A 19,334-nucleotide genomic window follows, 5' to 3' on the forward strand; every position below is an offset into this window, starting at 1 on the left:
GCGCTGGGCAGTGTGAGGTTTCTGACACACTGGTGTTATGCGCCAACTTTTTCTTCCAGCCAGCAGCATTAGGGCAGCATTAGGAATGACATCCTCTGCCAACAGCTTCTTTTTAGCCTACTTGGAAATCCCAAGAAGCATAGATGTATGCCAAGATGAAGATGCCAGCATTTTTCATTTTTAGCCTACTTGGATGAGCCAGTAGACATAGATTTATGCAGAGAATAGAAGAAATACGAGATGAAGGGGTAGGCTTATTTCTCTCATGTTTCAGTGCACATATATCTAGCTAATTTATTCTGTTTAATCCCATCACGTTTAATGATCCACCTGAGGAGGTAGGAAGGAAGTGGTGTCAGTTGGGAGAGGCAGAGGTCTACCTCCCACTCTCAGGCAATCCATCCATTTCTTCCCTCACCTCATCCTTCCTCCTCCCACTCCTTCCCTGTTGCCCCGCTCTCAGTTCCCAGCACCCTTCACCTATTAACCCTCCTTTCTCCTCACTCGCTCTCCCCCTCCGACTTTTAAAGACGGGCGTCTCAGGAATAGCCAAAACATTGATTTTTGACCATCTCCACCACCGCCGCCCCCCTCTCCCCAGTATCTGTGTCATGGCTCAGGGGCTTCATGCATGTTGCCCCCATCGTGACTGTTGGAGATCAGCCACGCTTGAAGCCCTCAGAGATCAATGGACATGCTACTGTACAATAAATATTCACTCCTGAGCTTGTTGTCAACGTGTAAACACGCATTTATTTGTACGGTACACAATTCGCAAACAGACACACAGGCACTTTGTGAACAGGGAGCAGTGGTCACTCCTTAAGCTTGTCGACACATTTGCCCACCTCCATTTCCCGGGGTGTAAATGGAGGGAATCTGACTCGGGATAGGTGATTTCAATTCAATTCTCACCCACTGGATCTGTTTACGCTCCACTAGGGTGAAGTATGCTATAGGTTGTTTTCCCCTTGTCACTCTAGCTGCCACTGGTGTCACATCAAATGGACAGTTTTCATACTGTTTGCCACAGCTTGTTGTAGATTTTGTCAACTATAGGAAATACAATAAACACATTTTGAATCCTTTGCATTTCGGATGGAGATAGGTGATAGAGAGGCTGATGTCTAACAAATCAATGCATTATGCAGACAGGCCTAACAGAGCATGGTTAGCAGGACGGATGCATGGGCAAACGGGTAGCAGGGAGTGTAGGGAGGTGCTCAAAATAGCAGGAAGTGATTGATTAGTCTTAGCAATAATTAGAGTAGCAAAGGTTAAATGCAGTTATTGCATCTTAGCAAACTGTTACTTAGCTCCGATGATCCCAAGTTACCATGAACAAGGCCCTGTATTTCTAACCTTTGTAGGATTTGCAGTCTTGCTTGTGTATGCCATCGCTGGTGTCCTCCAGAACCCCTGTGTCTCTGACTTTGTCGTTTTTTATTGTAACTGACAGCTACCATTGTCTGTTGCATGCCGAGAATGTTTTATGACCTTGTGAGCGAGCCAAAACATTTATACAATGCGCTTGTAAAATCCACAGCCTGTGTTTTTAAAAATGCTCAAAAAGCGGAATCCACAGAGGCTGCAGACAGAAATGCGATCACTGTGCGGCTGCCCTGCAAATCAAGTAGTGAAACATTTTGATGACATTTAGATGGAGAGATTTACTGCCATGTAGTACTTTCAATATTTTTTATGTGTTGAAAAGAAGACAGTTTGTGATGCTTTTTTGTTCGTCCCTTTTTTTCTTATGACATTGGTTATGCGTTATTAGGGAATTAATCATATCAATTGTATTTTTGGTCAGTGTCTGTGTGTGTGTGTGTGTGTGTGTGTGTGTGTGTGTGTGTGTGTGTGTGTGTGTGTGTGTGTGTGTGTGTGTGTGTGTGTGTGTGTGTGTGTGTGTGTGTGTGTGTGAAGAAGGGGAGGGTGGATTAAACCGGTGCAGGATCTGTCATGGTGACATTTGTGTCCCCTGGCGGAGCAGCAGGGGTCCTCTTCACCTCCGTAACCTTCAACTTTCAGCCTTAACCCCCTTCAGGCCCCCTCTTGCGTCCACCACACGCCCCGCACGTCCAAAGGGAGGGGTGTACGAGCGCAAGAGGGTGAGAAAAATAGAGAAAGGGGGTGCAGTAGTGAAGAGGACAGAAAGCTGCAGGGGAGGGCAGGATCAAGAGAAAGAAAGGTTGTGGAAGAAAAAGACAAAATTAGGCAGGCATGGGAAACGGAGAAGGGCGAGAAGGACAGAAAAAATAATAAAAAACGGTGGGATAGACGAGCAAAAGGATTGGCAGAGAAATGTGGAGGTGGAGCAAGTATGAGGGTTAAAGGAAGGTGTTTCGTAGTGCTGTGAAGTTCTCACATGTCCTCAGCTGCATGAGAAAAGTATTGCTGTGTGTTGTTCCAGTTCACCGTTTTCTGCCTCCTGTGTTCTCTCTATTCATGCCTCTCTCTCCTTCTCTCTCTCGAGCTTCACTACTCTCCCACTGTGTGACTCCATGCTGAATTGAACATACTGGAGTCCACACATTGAAGACTTGAAGATCGTATATCAGTTTACGCATCATTTATGAAGCTTAGTATATAGCAGCAAATCCTCAGTTTAAGGAACAAATGCTGAATAACAACTTTTGGAACCGGGGATATTTTTAAAGCTAGTATTGTAATCACTAGGGGCAGCGGAAAACATTGATTCTTCAATGCAGCGCAATTCTCCATTGAAAGATTATGTCTTGATGCAGAGAACTCAATAATTGGAAACGTGAAACCTAATCATCGGCATTATGAGCGACTTTAACAAGACCGGGTTGTATGTCTCTTCCAGCTGAACCAATGAAATAGTGAAACATAATGGCCGTCAAACATGTGTTTAAGTTGTAAGCTAGGTTATAAAGTTAGATATGCATACAGAGAGATGCATCAGTGTATGAATGTGTGTGTGTGTGAATGGGTGAATGTGGCATGTATTGTACAGCGCTTTGAGCTGTCGTTAGACTGGAAAAGCGCTATAAAAATGCAGACCATTTACCATTTTACCATTAAAAAAATGACTCTTTTAGGCGAGGTTATGTGAGTTGGTAAGAAGTTTTCAACGTCTACATGATGACGATATATGATACTTCACCAGGGTTAGTGCCAAATAGCTGGGATGAAATTGGATGGGGAATTGAATGTGAGTTGGATGTTGGCGAAGGAAATAAAAAGGGGAGGTCCATGCCAGACCGAATTGACCCTGAGTTGCGCCTTTAAAGTGGTTGTACTGCTGGACATACATGCATACGTTAGGGATGCATGGAAGTATTTGGGCAGTGGCAGTTATATCTTTCAAAACTCACTAATATGTTTTTGGATGTAAAGGGACGATTAAGTGGCCTTTAGTGTAAGTCTCAATTGTAGATCATTCTGGAACTGAATTTCTCTGCGACAATATTGAATTATTTTCATGTGCAAAATTGTTCATCGTTTTAAGAATGTATTTTTATAATCACGTACGATAATCGTAACCCTTTCAACTGGAGTCAAATCGATTGGTGAGGTGGATAGGAAGTACAAGATATAAGTTAGAGGCTACAGAAATAAAAGGTGGCATATAAGGTGGCATACAGCATTTGACATTTGCTGGGTTTGAATGGAGTCAGAGTAAAGACCATTTTCACAGCAGACAGAGATGCAGTCGATAACATTAAAGATAACTGTATTCCATTTGAACGACCAAACCAAGCTCACTGGGAAACTTCATGAAACTAAGCCATCGCTAACGTGTTTTACCTGCTCTTTTTCATACCTAAGCACACCTGGCCAGTCACCGTGGATAGTAGGAGAGCTGCCAAAAGTTACAAACATTGCCCCCCCCCATACTTCCTCAACTCTCGTCCCTTTTCCTCTGTCCTGTATCACACTCGAGCAGCAGTTCCCATCCTCTCACCCAGTAAATCAGCATTAAATAGCCCTTACTGTGGCAGATCACAGAGTAAGGAGAAGGGGGCGGTTGGACTTGAAGTGTAGAGCTTTGCTGCTTTTTTTCTGTTCTGCTCTTTTCAAGATGGGGCCCATGAAATTATCCAACAGGATTATGTAAGGCATGATGGATTCTGCTGTGTCCTGTCATCCGTTTGTCCATTGTATACCTCTGTGTCACAGGCAGCCTGGTGTGATAGCCATGAAGCCACTCTACACATTGTGTGGTATTGCATTTCCTCTTTACTGAAGTAGCAGTGGGTCCTCTTCTTTGGCTTCATAAATGTCTATGTTAGTCTCTGTGAGCATATGCGCCGGGCAGGATCATACTCCATTATAACCCTTGTTTAAAGGGTCTCTCATCTTTCAGTTAGGGGACTTAATCAACCTCATCGTTTATACCTTATACTGAAGTCGCAGTTACTGTTTTTCAATGTCATCAAAATGTTTGGTTATTCCAGATTCACTTCCTGTCAGCGAGCCATTTTTAGGCAGACATGGGGATGTGTTCATGAGCCTGTGGGCCTTTTGTTTGTCCATGACAGTGAACCTGGCATGTGAGAGCTCGTCTCTTCAAACCCTCGCTGTTCCTGCCGAGGTCGCAGGGTGACCTTGGAGCTGTTGAAGCCATGTTTACCAGAGCCCCCTGTGTTCAGGCTATGGCTCGGTAGCTGGCTTCTTTCAGCCACATGGAATAAGCCTGTGAGAAGCGAGGTTAACGTTTTAGTTTGGAAGCTTGCTTGAAGAGAGATGAAAACGAGGTGACTGACACCAGTTAAATTAAATGGGTATTGTTTGCAGTTTGGTGTATTTATCCTGTGTCAATTTGCCAGCCACAGCTTTGAATGAACAATGCCCATCTGTATTATGATATCAAAAAAATCAACAGACAGTCATGCTGATGTATTTGTTGTATTAAATATCTTAATTATCTATATACTACATTAACAACCTGTTATGACCCTTTATGTTGTTGAACCATTCTAGGTTTTAGATCAATGATTCATGATTCATTGATGAGTTGTTTCATATTGATTTAAGAATAAGACAATGCATTGGAGAGGGACAAGTAGCTCATGAGTTGAAAGCAAACTGCACACTATCTAACTCGCAAAGATACAATGTCCTGATAGATATACCAAAACTATGCAAAATAACCATTTAATTAACCTTCATAAACTCCTACTTTTATTATCTTAGTGTCAGTCTCGCAACATGTTTTCATTTCTTACGGCTGGTTTCAAAACGTCAGACAGTGTGCAGGATTTTACTTTCAACTTCAGAGTAAAAGTCAATACTGAACCTATTCCAGTTAAATGTGATTATTTTTTGGTTTATTTACTATATCACAGTAAACTGGATATCTTTGTGTTGTGGACAAAACAAGACATTTGAGGACATCATCTTGGGTTTTGGAAAAAACTGAACAACATTTTCAAAGATTATTGTACCGTTGGTTATTATCTATCAGTTCTTTTTTGGAACGATCAATTAATCTAGTCTCACAGTCCTATCAAAGCATAGCATGTTTTACCTTCAGATTGTTTATCTACAATGGCATTTTTGAAGCCATTAACCCAGCTAGTGTTCTGTGTTTGCACTCAACACAGACTCGAATGTGAATCAACAAAATCAGTATTGGTTAATTTCCTGTCTTTCTCTCTATCAATTGATCAGCTCTGTTAATCTCTCAGCACTAATGTTTACTTTATTTACAGAAAAAAGAAATCACAAACCGCTGTTATAATTCTAAACCTTTCAGCTTAGGTTTTACATCTCTTCGGCAAACAGCGTGGCTTGTATCAATGTAGGAATAATTAAGCAAATGAACCGGAGTATGTGTTGATAGGACTTTCTTAAACGTGCATGAATTGGTGTATAATATAAGCTATCATATCTACACTGAGAATATAGATTAGCATATTTACAGCACATACAGCCTAGACACCCTCTCTCTCTCTCTCTTGTCTTTCACCGTGCGCAGCTCTGTGTGTGTGTGTGAGTGTGTGTGTGTAAGTTAGTATATAAGTGCAAGTGTGTGTGTGTGTGTGTGTGTGCGTGCGTGCGTGCACAGACTCGCAGCAGCCACCCTTGCCCCCACCCCTCTCATTAATATGTATGTGTTCTGAGGCAGCTAGCGAAGACGGTGTGTTTCTCACCCGCTGATTAATGCTGTCTGTCAATTACCTCTAGATCCAACCGTGCTGTGGAGCTTCCCCCAGGACCACACAGACCAGGTTGGAACACACTCTGCTTTTTCATTCTTCTCTCACTCTCATACTCTCTCTCTCTCTCTCTCTCTCTCTCTCTCTCTCTCTCTCTCTCTCTCTCTCTCTCTCTCTCTCTCTCTCCCTCTCCTTCTCCCTCGTTCACTGTTACAGACAACCTCTACCTCCTCCTCCTCCTCTTCATCTCCCATCTCCCTTCCTTGCCTAATGCCCTCACTCACCCTGCCATCCTGTGGTAACCTCCCCTAGCACCTATCACCACCACCACCACCACCACCACTACTCTCCTCCTCATCCCTATCAGTACTTCCTCTCCTGCTCTCTCTCCTCCTCCTCCACCACCTCCTCCTCCTCCTCCTCCTCCTCCTCTTCCTCCTCTCTCTCCGTCTCATTGTACATCTGTTGCTGGTAATGAAAAGCAGTGAGCAGGTCTTCAATAACCGACGAATCAGTAATTATCATGCAACCGTGACAGGAATGCACACCTCTGTTTCCCCCTCTCTCTCATGCTTTCTCTCTCATTGTGCTACCGTGTCTGCTTCCTATTGTCTCACATTTATTGCATTATTGGCTTCATACTCAAAGTGAATGCAAAACCCGCAGCTGTTTTGCACTGCTTTTTGGCACACAATGTTCTTCCCAATCCGGTGAGAGGTAAGCATTGCAGGGTTAACGCACCGCTGTGTCTCCCACTTGTCTGTATTGTTGCACATTTTTGAAGAGGACAAGGTGTAAAGGATGATTACAGTGTGACAACTTGGGTCTTATTTTTGTATATTTGGTGAACATATTGCAAATAAGAAATTGTGATCTTGGAACATGGAAAAGGTGCTACAATAAAATTCAAAGGTGCAACAAACAGCTGACTGATGTCGCGAAAGTTTACAACAGGCCAGTTTATTTGAAGATGAAACTGAAAGGAAGTCCAATTAAAACACGTCTGTGTTACGTCATTGTGTGTGTGCAACTATGAAACTATGAAAAGTCTAGTTGGTCAAGGTTTAACCAGGTTCCAGGTGATTTCTCAAGGAAGGCATGTGTCCAATTTGGCAGGTTGGTCACAAGGCAAATAATGCTGATCATCAAATGTCTTAAAAATAATGTCTTTGCTTATAAGATAAGAAAGATTTAGTGTTAGTGCCCTTAGACACATTAATTCAGTCACAGTGGGGTGCCAACTAAATATGATTCCAGTAAATTCAATGTATCAAGATGTAAGGATTAAAAATTTAGGACAAAAAAGAACACTGGAATCGACTAAGTACCTGCTTTTTGGTTGATTTAAAGATTTAGATTTAAGTGGTCAATTTCATCGCACAAAACAACGAAACAGCAAAGCATCTCTTGGAGCTGCGTTGTGCAGAATATAAGATAAAAGTAGTAATGAGAAAATAGAGATAAAAGAATAGTTACTGAAGAAGACACCAAATTGTGTGACTAAGAATAAAACAGGCATTAAAAAGATTGTCAACACTTCAGATTTTCTCAAAAGACAAGGAAAAAACAATAATAAACAGATATTAAAAACACTTGGCCTGTATTTGCACATACAGTAATCTGTAATAGACGCATGTGATACAAATATGATTCACAGTTCTTATTTGTGTTCGGGTAAGTGGTGGTATAGAAGCTAGTATAAGGATATAACAAGTTAGATTGGTTCATCCCTTCTTTCATCCTCCAAATAAGTAAGTTAAGCTAACTTGGGATTTGTTAAACCTGTCCTTTGTTTAAATGCTAATTGAATTTTTATTGCAGTATTTGACTTATTTTCATTGATTTCTCTAAAAATGTACTTGGAGCACAATGTAAGAAATGTTGGTCCAAACTACAAAATAAGACCCAAATTGCTCTTTAAGCCAATCAGGACTCTTATCTGCTGTCTCAGGGGGACAACATGCACGCACTTGCAAAAAAGAAAAAAAAAAATCTTTCGGATAATTTGATTTAATATTCCTTTTATTTGAAATCCTTGGTCTTTACCCATAGAAAATACACCACCACAGCAGGGCGTCTTTGTTATTTCTCTCTGGCTTCACCTTCAAAGAACAACAGTCGAGATCCAACTTGATCAAAACGAGTGTGTATTAATATCTGTGTTGTGCACATCACTCTGTAAGTCGATTAGGTTGCGTCATTGCCATGTTGTTACTCCAACTCCATGACTCTTGCTTTTTGCTGTGTCTGTGTGTGTGAGTGTGTGCGTGCGTGTGTGTGTGTGTGTGCACGCGTTTGTGTGTGTGTGTGTGTGTGTGTGTGTGTGTGTGTGTGTGTGTTTTGCACCGTCAGTTAGTTAGCCTAAAAAAGACAGAGGACGAGTATTTGACAGGAAAAAAAAAAACAAGACATAAAACATATTGTTTCTGTTCCAAGAGTGGCCACAGCATCAAAAAAGGTCCTGGAGCAAATCACTGGAGAGATGACTACAGCAGCCCATCAATGGACTGAAGGGAAAAATGGACAAACTGCAAAAAACAGAAGGAAAAAAAATAGAGAAAAAGACAACAATATGTGCATAGGCTAACTATCTCTCAACACAGCAGCCAAACCAGTGAGTTTAAACAGCTCTCCTGCCTCTCTGATCCACTTTGAGGAATAAACGGGCTTGTAGAAAGATGCTTCAGGCGATGTCTGCCTGCCCCACAAGAACCAGAGCGTGCTATCAGAGTAAGAGGCAGAGGGAGTGAGGGAACGAGAGTGTGAGCGAGAAATTACAGACTTACAGAGGTAGGCACAGGAAATGGAAGTGAGGGAAAAGGAGTAGAAAGAGCAGCCGAATCCAACAGAGATGAAATACAAAAAAAATAAACGTAGTGTAAACATACAGTAGTGTTTGTGTTGACATGGGCCTGTCTCATCCCTCTTCTCCAGCATGTCTCTCTTTTTAGCCCCCCCACAACCACCACAACATTACTTTTCTTTCATTCTGTTGTCATCCAGATCGTTTGTGTGGATAAGATGGCCCTTAAGATGGCTAGTTAGCGTGCTGTGTACAGAGGGATTGGCCCTTTCCCCCGTATACATAAAGGCTGTATTCACAGGCCTCATTACCAGGATTAGGGCTCCTTTCCTCCTTTGTGGGGCTGAAGGCTGGAGTCCTCTGTAGCCACAGTCTCTGTCTCTTTCTGTGGCCTGAGCTGGCCAGCATATGGCAGCAGCAGCCAACAGTCTCCACAGAGGGGCTCAGGGCTCAGAGCAAGGCCTCCTTTTGTTTAGGCCGTTATTGTTGCTCAGCGTAATGACATTTGTAGGCCGTAGGATCGGGGTGGAGGGGTTAGTCTACCCCAGGGGAGAGGGAGAGGGAGAGAGAGAGGGAGACCTAAAGAGAGATGGAGAGAGACGGGGGGGGGAAGACATGTAGACAGACAGGAGTGTGGATTATGGAAATATGAATTGATTTTTTTTTTCTGTGCTGTGGTAGAATAGAAAGCTCAAAGGAGAACAGACTGCAGGCTGGCTGGCACGCCAGGGTGGTGCTGGGGAAATATGAAGTGAGAGGCGCTTGCTCCCTCTTTTTCTCTCTCTCTCTCTCTCGCTCCTCTCTTTTTCCTTTTCCCTCCTGCTCCCCCTGTTCCTCCCTCAGCCCCTGAGACTCTTGATGCCCTGGTCATCCACAGATGCCACTTGGATAGAGAAGGAGAGATGGAAGAGAGAGAGAGAGGGGGGGGCAAGAGAGAGGTGGCTAAAGCATATATTTGAATCGCAAGAAGGGCTTTTTTTTTTTTCTTTTTTTTGCAAATGAAGCAGGCAGATGGAAATCTGTCCGTTTCCTCTCAGATCTCATCCCAAAGTTGTGGAAAAAACACAGCAGACAGAACACACATGCTCTCTGTCCCACACGCACACACATACAGAAAATGGTTCTGCCAGTTAATTCTAGCTAACCACAGTGTGGTGTATAGAAGGCCCACTCTTCTGAGAACAGAGGATAATATGATGAACACTCAGCAAGTTCCACAAACAGACAACCATTTGAAATCTTGCAGCGACTGTGAGCAGCTCCACGGTATTTAAAAATGTTAAGTTACTCACACGGACACATACTTCTGCAAATTTGCAGAACTTCCTTGGCCAGCACTACAGGCACAAACATATTTTTACGGTTGACAGGCTCCAACACCACCATTTAATTTATAATGTGTTGATTATGAGTCTAATATATATGTATCTGTCTTGCTGCTCAGTGTTTTAGTTTGCTTTGGGCTGTCATGTCACTTCAAAAAGAGCTAAGAACAGAAATACCTGAGGGGGTGTGACTACAAGTCTGGGAAACTAACTGTACTATTACCAATTCCCTTGCCTGCCGAGATACGTGTTGGAAGAAACCTGATTTGTTTGGTTTTTATTACTCCTTAGCAGAAATTCATATTAACTGGGACCCAGTATGCATGCTGGAGGAAGTGTGGATTAAAACTGGTATTGTCCACAGTTGTTTTGGTAATAAAGGAACACGTCATGTCAAGGATACTGGGTTGATAATAATGATGTTTTACACTTTTTTACACTTGGTTATACTTCTGGTAAGACCTCTGCATTATCTCTCTCTCTGTTGTGCTTTTCCAGCACATTCCTTCCTTGCAGTTTACAGTTTACTTGCATATCATACACGCACATACACGAGGAGATAACTTAGTGTTTGCTTTCTTGGCATATCAGCATAATGCGTCATTCTAGTTCAAACTTTTTTTCTCTCTCTGTCTCCAGTCCTGTCTTTTTCTTTCACCACCTTCATAATGCTTTTTATGCCAATCTTTTTTTTATTTTGCAGTATTTCAGTGTCCTGTCCCCCCCCCCCCCCCTTTTGTATCTCGTGCTGCCTGCTGCTTCATCAACCTTCTCCTTTCCAAACACCTCATCTCAGATTTCTCCTCAAAAGACGATGTTGCAGGAAATTGCAAATTACACACAAACCACATTTTTTTTCCTGCGAGCCTGGTTGCACCATAATATCCAGAGAGAAATAAAGGAAATATTGAATTATGAATAGATTTTACTGCAAGGCCTTCTCTCAGATGTGAACTAAAGTTGATGTTAACTCTCTATGGCCATTCAACACATTTTAATGGGAAACCTTTGATCTTCCTGCTACATACTGCATGGAGTTGACCATATAACATGCTGTTTTTCATTTATGCCAAGGCTACAGTAGGTGTGATTTGATCCAAAAAGGAATTATCTGGGCTTTTATATTAACATATATGTTCCTATGTATAACCAATATGTCATATTTATTTCATTCCAGGATGTGCGTTATTTATAATATTTATAATTTACTATTATGTAGTAGTATACTTTACCCCTCAATATGAGTGATTTCCTTGTGACTTACTACATTTCCTTGTAGGCCTTTTTTATGAGCTTGTTTCATTTGGTGAATAGAGCATTTGCTGTTGCCAAAAAAGTGACCAGTATTACCATCAAGTGTAAACCCACCATGATGTGACTCTTTGGTGTGGAACCACTGTCACCACTTGATGCCTCAAGTTTGGCATTGTAGCCATCAGCATCTTGGTTTTTTGGAGCCAGAAGTGACCATACTTGAATGAGGGGGGGGGGAGTTTGGGGGAATATTCTGATTCAATCTGACTGATAAACCGAAGACGCCATTGCTGCGATACTAACCTTGGCTGTAATGTAGTGCCTCTCCCTGCTTGTTACGTTAGATGTGAAAATGTGACCGCATTTTATGTATGTAGGGTCATTTTCTCATACACTTAGATACAATCCGGCTTATTTTTGCAACCAGTGGAGTAGCCCCCTGCTGGCCATTAGAAATAATGCAGGTTTCAGGCACCTCTACATTGGCTTTACTTTTTTATTCCCAGAAGCTCTGTCCACTTTTTGTACTTTATATGTCACGTCATTTGTTTTTGTCGTATTGTCATTCAGATCTTCCTGTCTTGGTGCTCACTTAGTTTTAACCACTGTCAAGGTTTTTGAGATGTCACGACTTCAGGCTAAACTTTACTTATTTTCTGTTCACGTAGTCCTGTACATCCATCTCTGCTCAAAAAGCTCACTGTGTCATCAGCCAGACAGGGAGAGAGGGAGGGACAGACAAAGAGAGAAGAAGAAGAGAGGCGGCGTGTCTCTTGAGGCTTCAACCTCGGCAACTCTGAGTGTTGCACTGACACTGTGCTCCATCAGGACAGGCTGCCTGACATGCTGTGATTGGTGGCTACAGCTCTGGACCAGACCCTGGATGGGGGAGGCAGGATAGGGGATCTTTGGAAGAGAGGTCGATTGGGTGGGTGAGGCAGCAGCAGTCTGAGGGATGGAGCCAGTAGACATGATTGGTGGGTTCAGCCTTAAGGGAGCTGAGTGTTGACCCCGAGGAGAGGAGCAGATAGTGGGTGAGAACAGTGGTGGAGGAGTCAAGGTGGGTGTGCAGAGGTTCTGTAGCAGGGGGCCAGACATGCTAACTTGAAAACAATGATATGTGACCCTCAGTTGAGACCTTGTATTGCACTCGAAGGAGGGAGCAATATATGAGAGTAACAGTCATATAGGAGAAGACGTAGATGTAAGAATCAAGGAGGTGGAGGATGGCAGTTAGATGAGTTTAAAAGGAGATCTTTGGCAACAAAATAAGTTAACAGGGAAGTTGGAATTAGGTTAAGAAGTCGAGATTGGAGGGTTGGTGAGGTAGAAAGATGAAGGCAAGGTGAGAGCTGTGTTGAATGACAAAGTGAGAAAGAAATCGAGAAGGAGTCGGGGCAGTGAAAAGAGGGACACTTAACTTTCATAGCATAGCTTTTTTTGTGTGTGTGATGTGTACATTTCCTGGCCTCCGGGTCTAACACCAAACATGAAATGTTGTACTCCTCACAATGATAAAGTTTTTTCTACAGTTACTGAGAAATGGACTAGCATAAAGTGAAACATCACCATTGAGTGACAAAGGTGAAGAAGGTAATACTGGAGAGAAAAGTACAGCACCTCAGTCAGGCCAGAGTGTATTCACAAGGACAGACATGTCCACCAATCCTCCAAAATGATGGGGGTAAAAGTAGCGATGCTTTGTGGCGAGCTGTTGAGAATGAACATATTTTGTCAGCTCTTTGGGTGCCGCCACAGCCTGTTTTGTGAAGCCAGGCGCAACGTGTGGGAAACTGAGAGATAAAAAGATGGAAATTTATACCTTTATTGTGTTTGCCCGTGTGTGTGGGGGGAGGCCTAAAAGTGTGTGTGTGCATGAATATGTGCACATGTATGTGTGTGATGTCTCAGTGTGTCACACGGTCTGGTCTTTCCCCTTCACTGCACCCTGACAGCAGTGTCAAACAAGGCCTCATATGATCTGTGTATGTCTTTGAGAATATGTGTGTGTATGTGTCTGGGTTGATCGTGTTTTTATTCTTCCTTCTAACCCTCTTCACCTCAGATCCTCCGGGTGTTCCAGGGTCTTGCCTAATGGACAGTCTCGCCCCATGAAGCTGGCCTTTGGCTCGGGCACTGAGCCGGACGCCTAACTAGGGCCCTTTTGTTGCTCATGGGTCCTGATTGCGCTGACCTCTGGGCTGGCTTCCTGGGAGAAGCAGGGTGGTAGAGAGGGAAGAGGAGAGCAGGGGAAGTGTTTTTACGCCCCGCTGCTCACATCTCTCCTGCATCGCCCAGTGACTGGTGAAAAGAAAAGCGGTGCTGTGTTTTGGCGGCGGAGTAAAGAGCTGTTGGTTGTGTTGCTTGTGTTTCCCAAGCTGCAAGTGGACAGAAGTTGATTCAGCTATAGATGATTTCATCCTACAAGTCCTATGAGCTAACTGCACTGCCGGTCCTCTCCCAGGACAAATAGTTTCAAAAGTAAAACAGTAGATTGATGGTGAATGTGTGTTAAGCTAGTTTCCATCTGGCCATCAGCTCATCAGAGATGTGAACAAGCTTTTCAAATGTAAACCTTTCTATTGGCTAATGTGGCTGATCCTAAGGATTGGGGACTTTTCAGCACACTGGATTGTGTTCAAGTTTTACTTTTGTCATGCTGTGTTCCAGTAAGGTTAGGCTGATGGACGATGCCACCATCTATTGGAGATGGCTAACAATCATGTGACAGTCACCCTGTACTGGCGTAGTGTGTAGTGTGTAGTGTGTAGTGTGTTCCTCTGAGAGTTGCTGAGAGGCAGGAATTGTTGGTGTTTGTGACATGTGAGAGAGAAAATGCAGTTGGTTGTTCCTCAAACGTTACTTGTTATCAGCGTTTCCTTAGCTTTTATGACATGTCGCCCAACCCAACGTTCCGAGGTTGGATTTACCAGTTGAAATGTCTAACTTCCAACCTGCAACTAAAGCACAGAAAAACATGTTTCTTGGGGCAAATGTATATAGAGTTGAACCCTCAGCAGTGCAACCTCCTTGGATGTACAGCATAAACGTAATAGAAGAGGAAGGAAAGAGAAGCACAAGGCAACATTATACATTTTATTTTATGGCACTTTTATACATAGATATTTATCTAAAAAAAAAAAAAAAAGAAGTCTTTGATGTCAGCAGAATGCTTCTTTATGAAGTTGGGTTAAGAATAATTTGCCATAACTCCAACACTCCTTAAGTCAGTCTTATGTCATATCAGTTGAATATCCAGTACCATGGGCAATAGGCTTGTGCAGTGGTTAGCCCTGATGTTCTGGGTTTGGTCTTTCTGTGTGCAGTTTCCATGTTCTCCCTATGCTTGTGTGGGTTTCCTCTGGGTTCTCTGTACATGTACACAAGGCTGACTTTCCAGTCAGTGCCCTTCATCAAGGCACTGACTGGAAACCCACCGTGATGGCTATGATCTGGAGTTGGTACCTGAGTGCGTACATTGCCTACTGCTCCCTCAGGATGGGTTAAATGCATGAGTGAGTACCAGTTTCACTATGTTGTCAATTGTATGATATGCGATCGGACAAAAGATTTTTCTGATTCTTTGTCGGCGATTGTGTCACTGCTTTCTTCTTCTTTAGACTGTTTTTGAACACACGGCTACAGTTAGGGAACAGAGACTCCAGAATAGGGAACGAGGAGTTTGTTAGTCATGTGGTAAAACATTGTTCCACCTTATTTTGTTTCATAATGATATCTTTATTCTACACCAATTTGTCTGAGTTCCTTGGTGGGTTTAAATCCACACTTTTCTCGATGTGCTTTGGAGATATTAGCTGTAGAGTGTCTGCCTTCTATAATAGAACTAGATGGCACTCAGCTGGTGGTGCTCAAAGCACCAGAAAATTCATTTGAAACATTCAACAACAATGTCTCTTCCCAGCAATCTAACCTGGTTGCTCAAGATAATCCACAAACCTTGGTGTGCACAGTTTCATTTCGGAACTACACCTGCTAACGCTAATCGCCACGCAGAAGGAAGCATTCATCATGGAAGAGAGGCATGTAAACATTGATGACCTCCTCCTCGGCTGAGCTATAATGTTGGCTAGCTCAGTGAGGATGCACCAAAATGTACAGTATATTGTATTTTTAAATGCTGCCAAATTCCCTCAGTATAATGGCTTCACTCACAGAGGAAGAAAGAGCGCATCCACACTTAGAAACAGGTTGTCGCTGTCAACCAGGAAACTCGTATTTACGGTATCAGATGCCAGACTTACCCTAACCACATGCTGCTGTTGCCAACAGAGCAATCACACATATAACGATGCAGCTTAATTGGCGCACATTTTTCCTTTGCTGCACTCCCTGTTACATGGCACAACCAGCAGCCACCAGCCAGAGACAGAGACAGAAATAATGGCAGAACAAAAAGGGTGTTGTGTAAAGGATGGACAGAGGGAAGCAAAGGAGAAGGAGGAAGAGGAGGGTGCAGCCATGACCTGACCCCCTCCGCTAGATTCCATGTACATCTGTCAATGAGACGTCCACAGCCAAATGTTTAGGAGCCAGTGTTGCACTGCTGCTCCCCTGCTGAGCTTCAGTATATACATTCTTTGTGTGTATGTGTGTGTGAGTGTGTGACGCCATGTGTTAGAGGCAGGCCCACATCAGGGTTCATACAGTCGAGCTAAGCCCAGTGGGAGCTGAAAGCTTAAAGAAGGAAATCCCCCCCCGGCTGCTTGGTACACACACGCACACACACACGCACGCACGCACGCGCGCGCGCACACACACACACACACACACACGTGCTCTCTCTCTCCATCCCTGTCTCTCTCTCCTCCTGGCACGTCATTAATGAAGCCCATGCTTGTATGTTTGGGGCATATGCAGCTTTCTTGGCCCAACACTACAAGTGTGTGTGTGTGTGTGTGTGTGTGTGTGTGTGTGTGTGTGTGTGTGTTAGGGAGTGAGACATCTCCCCCTATCACATGGTAATATATTCAGTAGAAGATCTCTGCAGAGGCATAATACTGCCGCTCTCCCCTGTCTGAGCCCATCTGTGATACGTAGAAAGGACATCAGCAGGACAGGTTATTAGCACTGGAATAATGCACAGTGTTATTGTTGACGCCACATACTTATCCTCCAAGCAATATGCCCCCTCACCCCATAACATGAATACATCCATTGTGGAAAAAGCAGGAAATAAATGAGTGCAATTCAATGGATGGCATGTATACTACCCCAGTGGAATGTTGTTGTATTGGAGGTGACTCATTAACAGCTGATAAACCGGCAATGAGTTTGGGGCTGGGCAGTGGGGGGTTAAGGGGATGTTATCCCTCTTGCTAAAACAAATGATTGAATTCATCCTACATATGCATGATAGCCTAAAGAGGAAAACAAAGAATCCAAGCAACATTTTACCTTCCCTTATTAAACTTGAGCAAGGACATCTCGGGGGGTAAATGCAATGGCTTCTGGGATGCAAATTTTCCAGTGACGTTTCCATTCAAGAGGGCGGTGTAAGGTGTTGAGGCCAGTGGAAATACACAAGAGAGCCAAACTAAGGCATTTATTTTGTCCTTGGTTTAGGCATCTGTGATGTCCTTAAGGGTCTGAAAGCGCAGATTTGAAAATGACAAATATTTTTAGCAAACAGGATTTCTTCGTGATATAGAGGTGGCGCATACAGCATGAATATCAGACCACATATATCTGTCAGGTGTTGGCAAGTGCTCGAAGAGGCCAGAAGATCAATCTGCCACCTTCAACACCTCCTGGAGAAAAGCTGTGGGTAACATGGGACCCTTAACCAAAATAACCTCCCATAACACAGACACTGTGCCACAGAGGGGTCACTGGGAACAGAAACTGGCGGAGGGGGATTAGATAAAAAATCCAGGAAGACAAAACTCCCTCTTCCCCTATCTCCCTCTCCTATCAGCCTGGGCAGAGTGAGCAACAATGTGAAAATGTAACGCCCCCGTGTCAATTTAAAAGTGCACCTCATCGGCTCATGTGCCCCTCCACCTCTCTCCATCACCCCCCTCTGCACCTTCCCCCCTCTCAAGCAGCTCTGTTGCTTTGGTCCAGCTTTGAAGGCCGTTCTTATTACTGGCACAGAGCGCAGGTCAGAATGGCAAGCCGGCAGCATACTATTAAAGCCTAATGAAAGAAATCTCTGCAGGGTCTGCGGTCTGCAGCGGCCAGAGGAGGCTGTGCCTCTGCCCATTGTTCTTCTGCTCCTCTCCTCACTACTCTGAAGGATTTTTTATTCCTACAGAATAGTGTCTCTATCTCCGTCTCTAAATCTGGCTTCCCTACCATCGCCCCTGTCACTGTCTTTGTCATTCATAGTCATTTTTAGTCCTTTCCTTTGTCTTGTTCCCTCTCTTAGTCTGCGTTTTTAAGTTTTACTCTGTCTGTGTCTGTATCAGATTTGTTAATTTTTCCAGCTGCCTGAAAAAAGATAAAGCCCTTTGGACTCACTGTTAGTAAGACAAGACCTAAGCATCCCGCATGTGTTCAGATATACTATGGAGGCGGATATTTTTAAGTTGTCACCAACCGAAGTCTGATCCAAGAGAGTGTCCTGCTCAAGATAGAAATATGTCTGTGTGACATTCCCACTCGCAAATAAATATCTGGCACTCAGTTTAAGTTATCAATGAGAAATAAACAAGTACTTTTGTCATGTCCGACATGCTCTCTGAAAACAAATTAACATTTTTAAAAAATGTGGTTTTGATTATTAAGCAAGTCTTTCTGTGGTCAAGCAATTCTTAGATTTCACTGACTCATGCAACGCTTTACAATAACTACCATACCTCCATTTATTTCTTGGCTTTTGAAAATAATGGTATTGTTCAGGAAGATATAGTGGGGTGGTAGACATTATTGGAATAAGTCCCTCATAACGATTGTATGATACTTTGTAAAGCATTGTATTAATAGGCTGTGGTCTATGATATGACAGGAGATTAATCTCTTGTGCCCTTTTTCTAATTTATTGGTTGGATTCTATTGATTTCACAATGTATTTGAATGCTAAATGGTGATAGAATGGGAGGTATGAAAGAGGAGACACACAATTTAGCCCATTTAAGTTTGCCTGAGAGCTTTCTTTTCTTCAGGATTTACAATGTTAAATGTTTTAAAGTGCTCTATTAAGGCTTTAAACATTTACATACCCACAGTTTATCTCTTCTCCCTCACCCTCTTGTTTCTTTCTTCTTTCTTTCTTTCTTTCTTTCTAAGACTATCTGTCTCTCTCTCTCTCTCTATTTCTCGTTGATATTATCACATCCCCTAACCTTTTGGTATCTGGTGCAGTTTGGAGACACTCGACAAACAGGAAGTTGTTCAGGAAGTATGTTGTTTATAGTGTATCATATCACAGACTAATACCCTCCCTTTTTCAAGTGAAAGAACTGATAATAATCAGTGCATCAGTAACATGAGTCATATGTTTGTGGCTTTGGGCTTTTATTAGTTTGGAACCTATTTTTAATCCACCAGTCTACCCAATCAAGGTTTCATACCATCATACATTTTTATCCTGCATTATTTATTTTTTCCCCCTCTCTCTCTAAAACCAAGGCTCAGCTGTCCTTGTGCCTTTACACATTGCAAATGAATGCATATCCATGCAAATTCTTAAAAAAGAAAGGCTGAGAATTTGAATATTTTGCTTAAAGCTGCACCCAGGTCGACCCTGCCATTCGGCATTTGAAAGCAGTGTGTCTGTTTGAATACTGAGGATCTCTCTTTGTCATGTTCGCCAGAGGGGCTGGGTGAGCGAACCAGCACCGGCAGGATGGGCAGAGATCGGCT

The 19,334-nt window shown here is 43.1% G+C and overlaps 1 protein-coding gene across 3 annotated transcripts in view; it reads left to right on the forward strand.

Moving 5' to 3' along the window:
• Positions 1 to 19,334, forward strand: part of dennd1b (DENN/MADD domain containing 1B) — a 111,417-nt gene that overhangs the window by 17,805 nt on the left and 74,278 nt on the right. For all 3 annotated transcript variants that reach the window (XM_030434508.1, XM_030434507.1, XM_030434509.1), the window contains exon 3: positions 6,157 to 6,200. In XM_030434508.1, coding sequence (XP_030290368.1) covers positions 6,157 to 6,200 — 44 coding nt within the window. The remainder of the gene's footprint in view (positions 1 to 6,156; positions 6,201 to 19,334) is intronic.

This window comes from Sparus aurata, chromosome 11 (assembly GCF_900880675.1).
Source record: "Sparus aurata chromosome 11, fSpaAur1.1, whole genome shotgun sequence".
Taxonomy (NCBI): domain Eukaryota; kingdom Metazoa; phylum Chordata; class Actinopteri; order Spariformes; family Sparidae; genus Sparus; species Sparus aurata.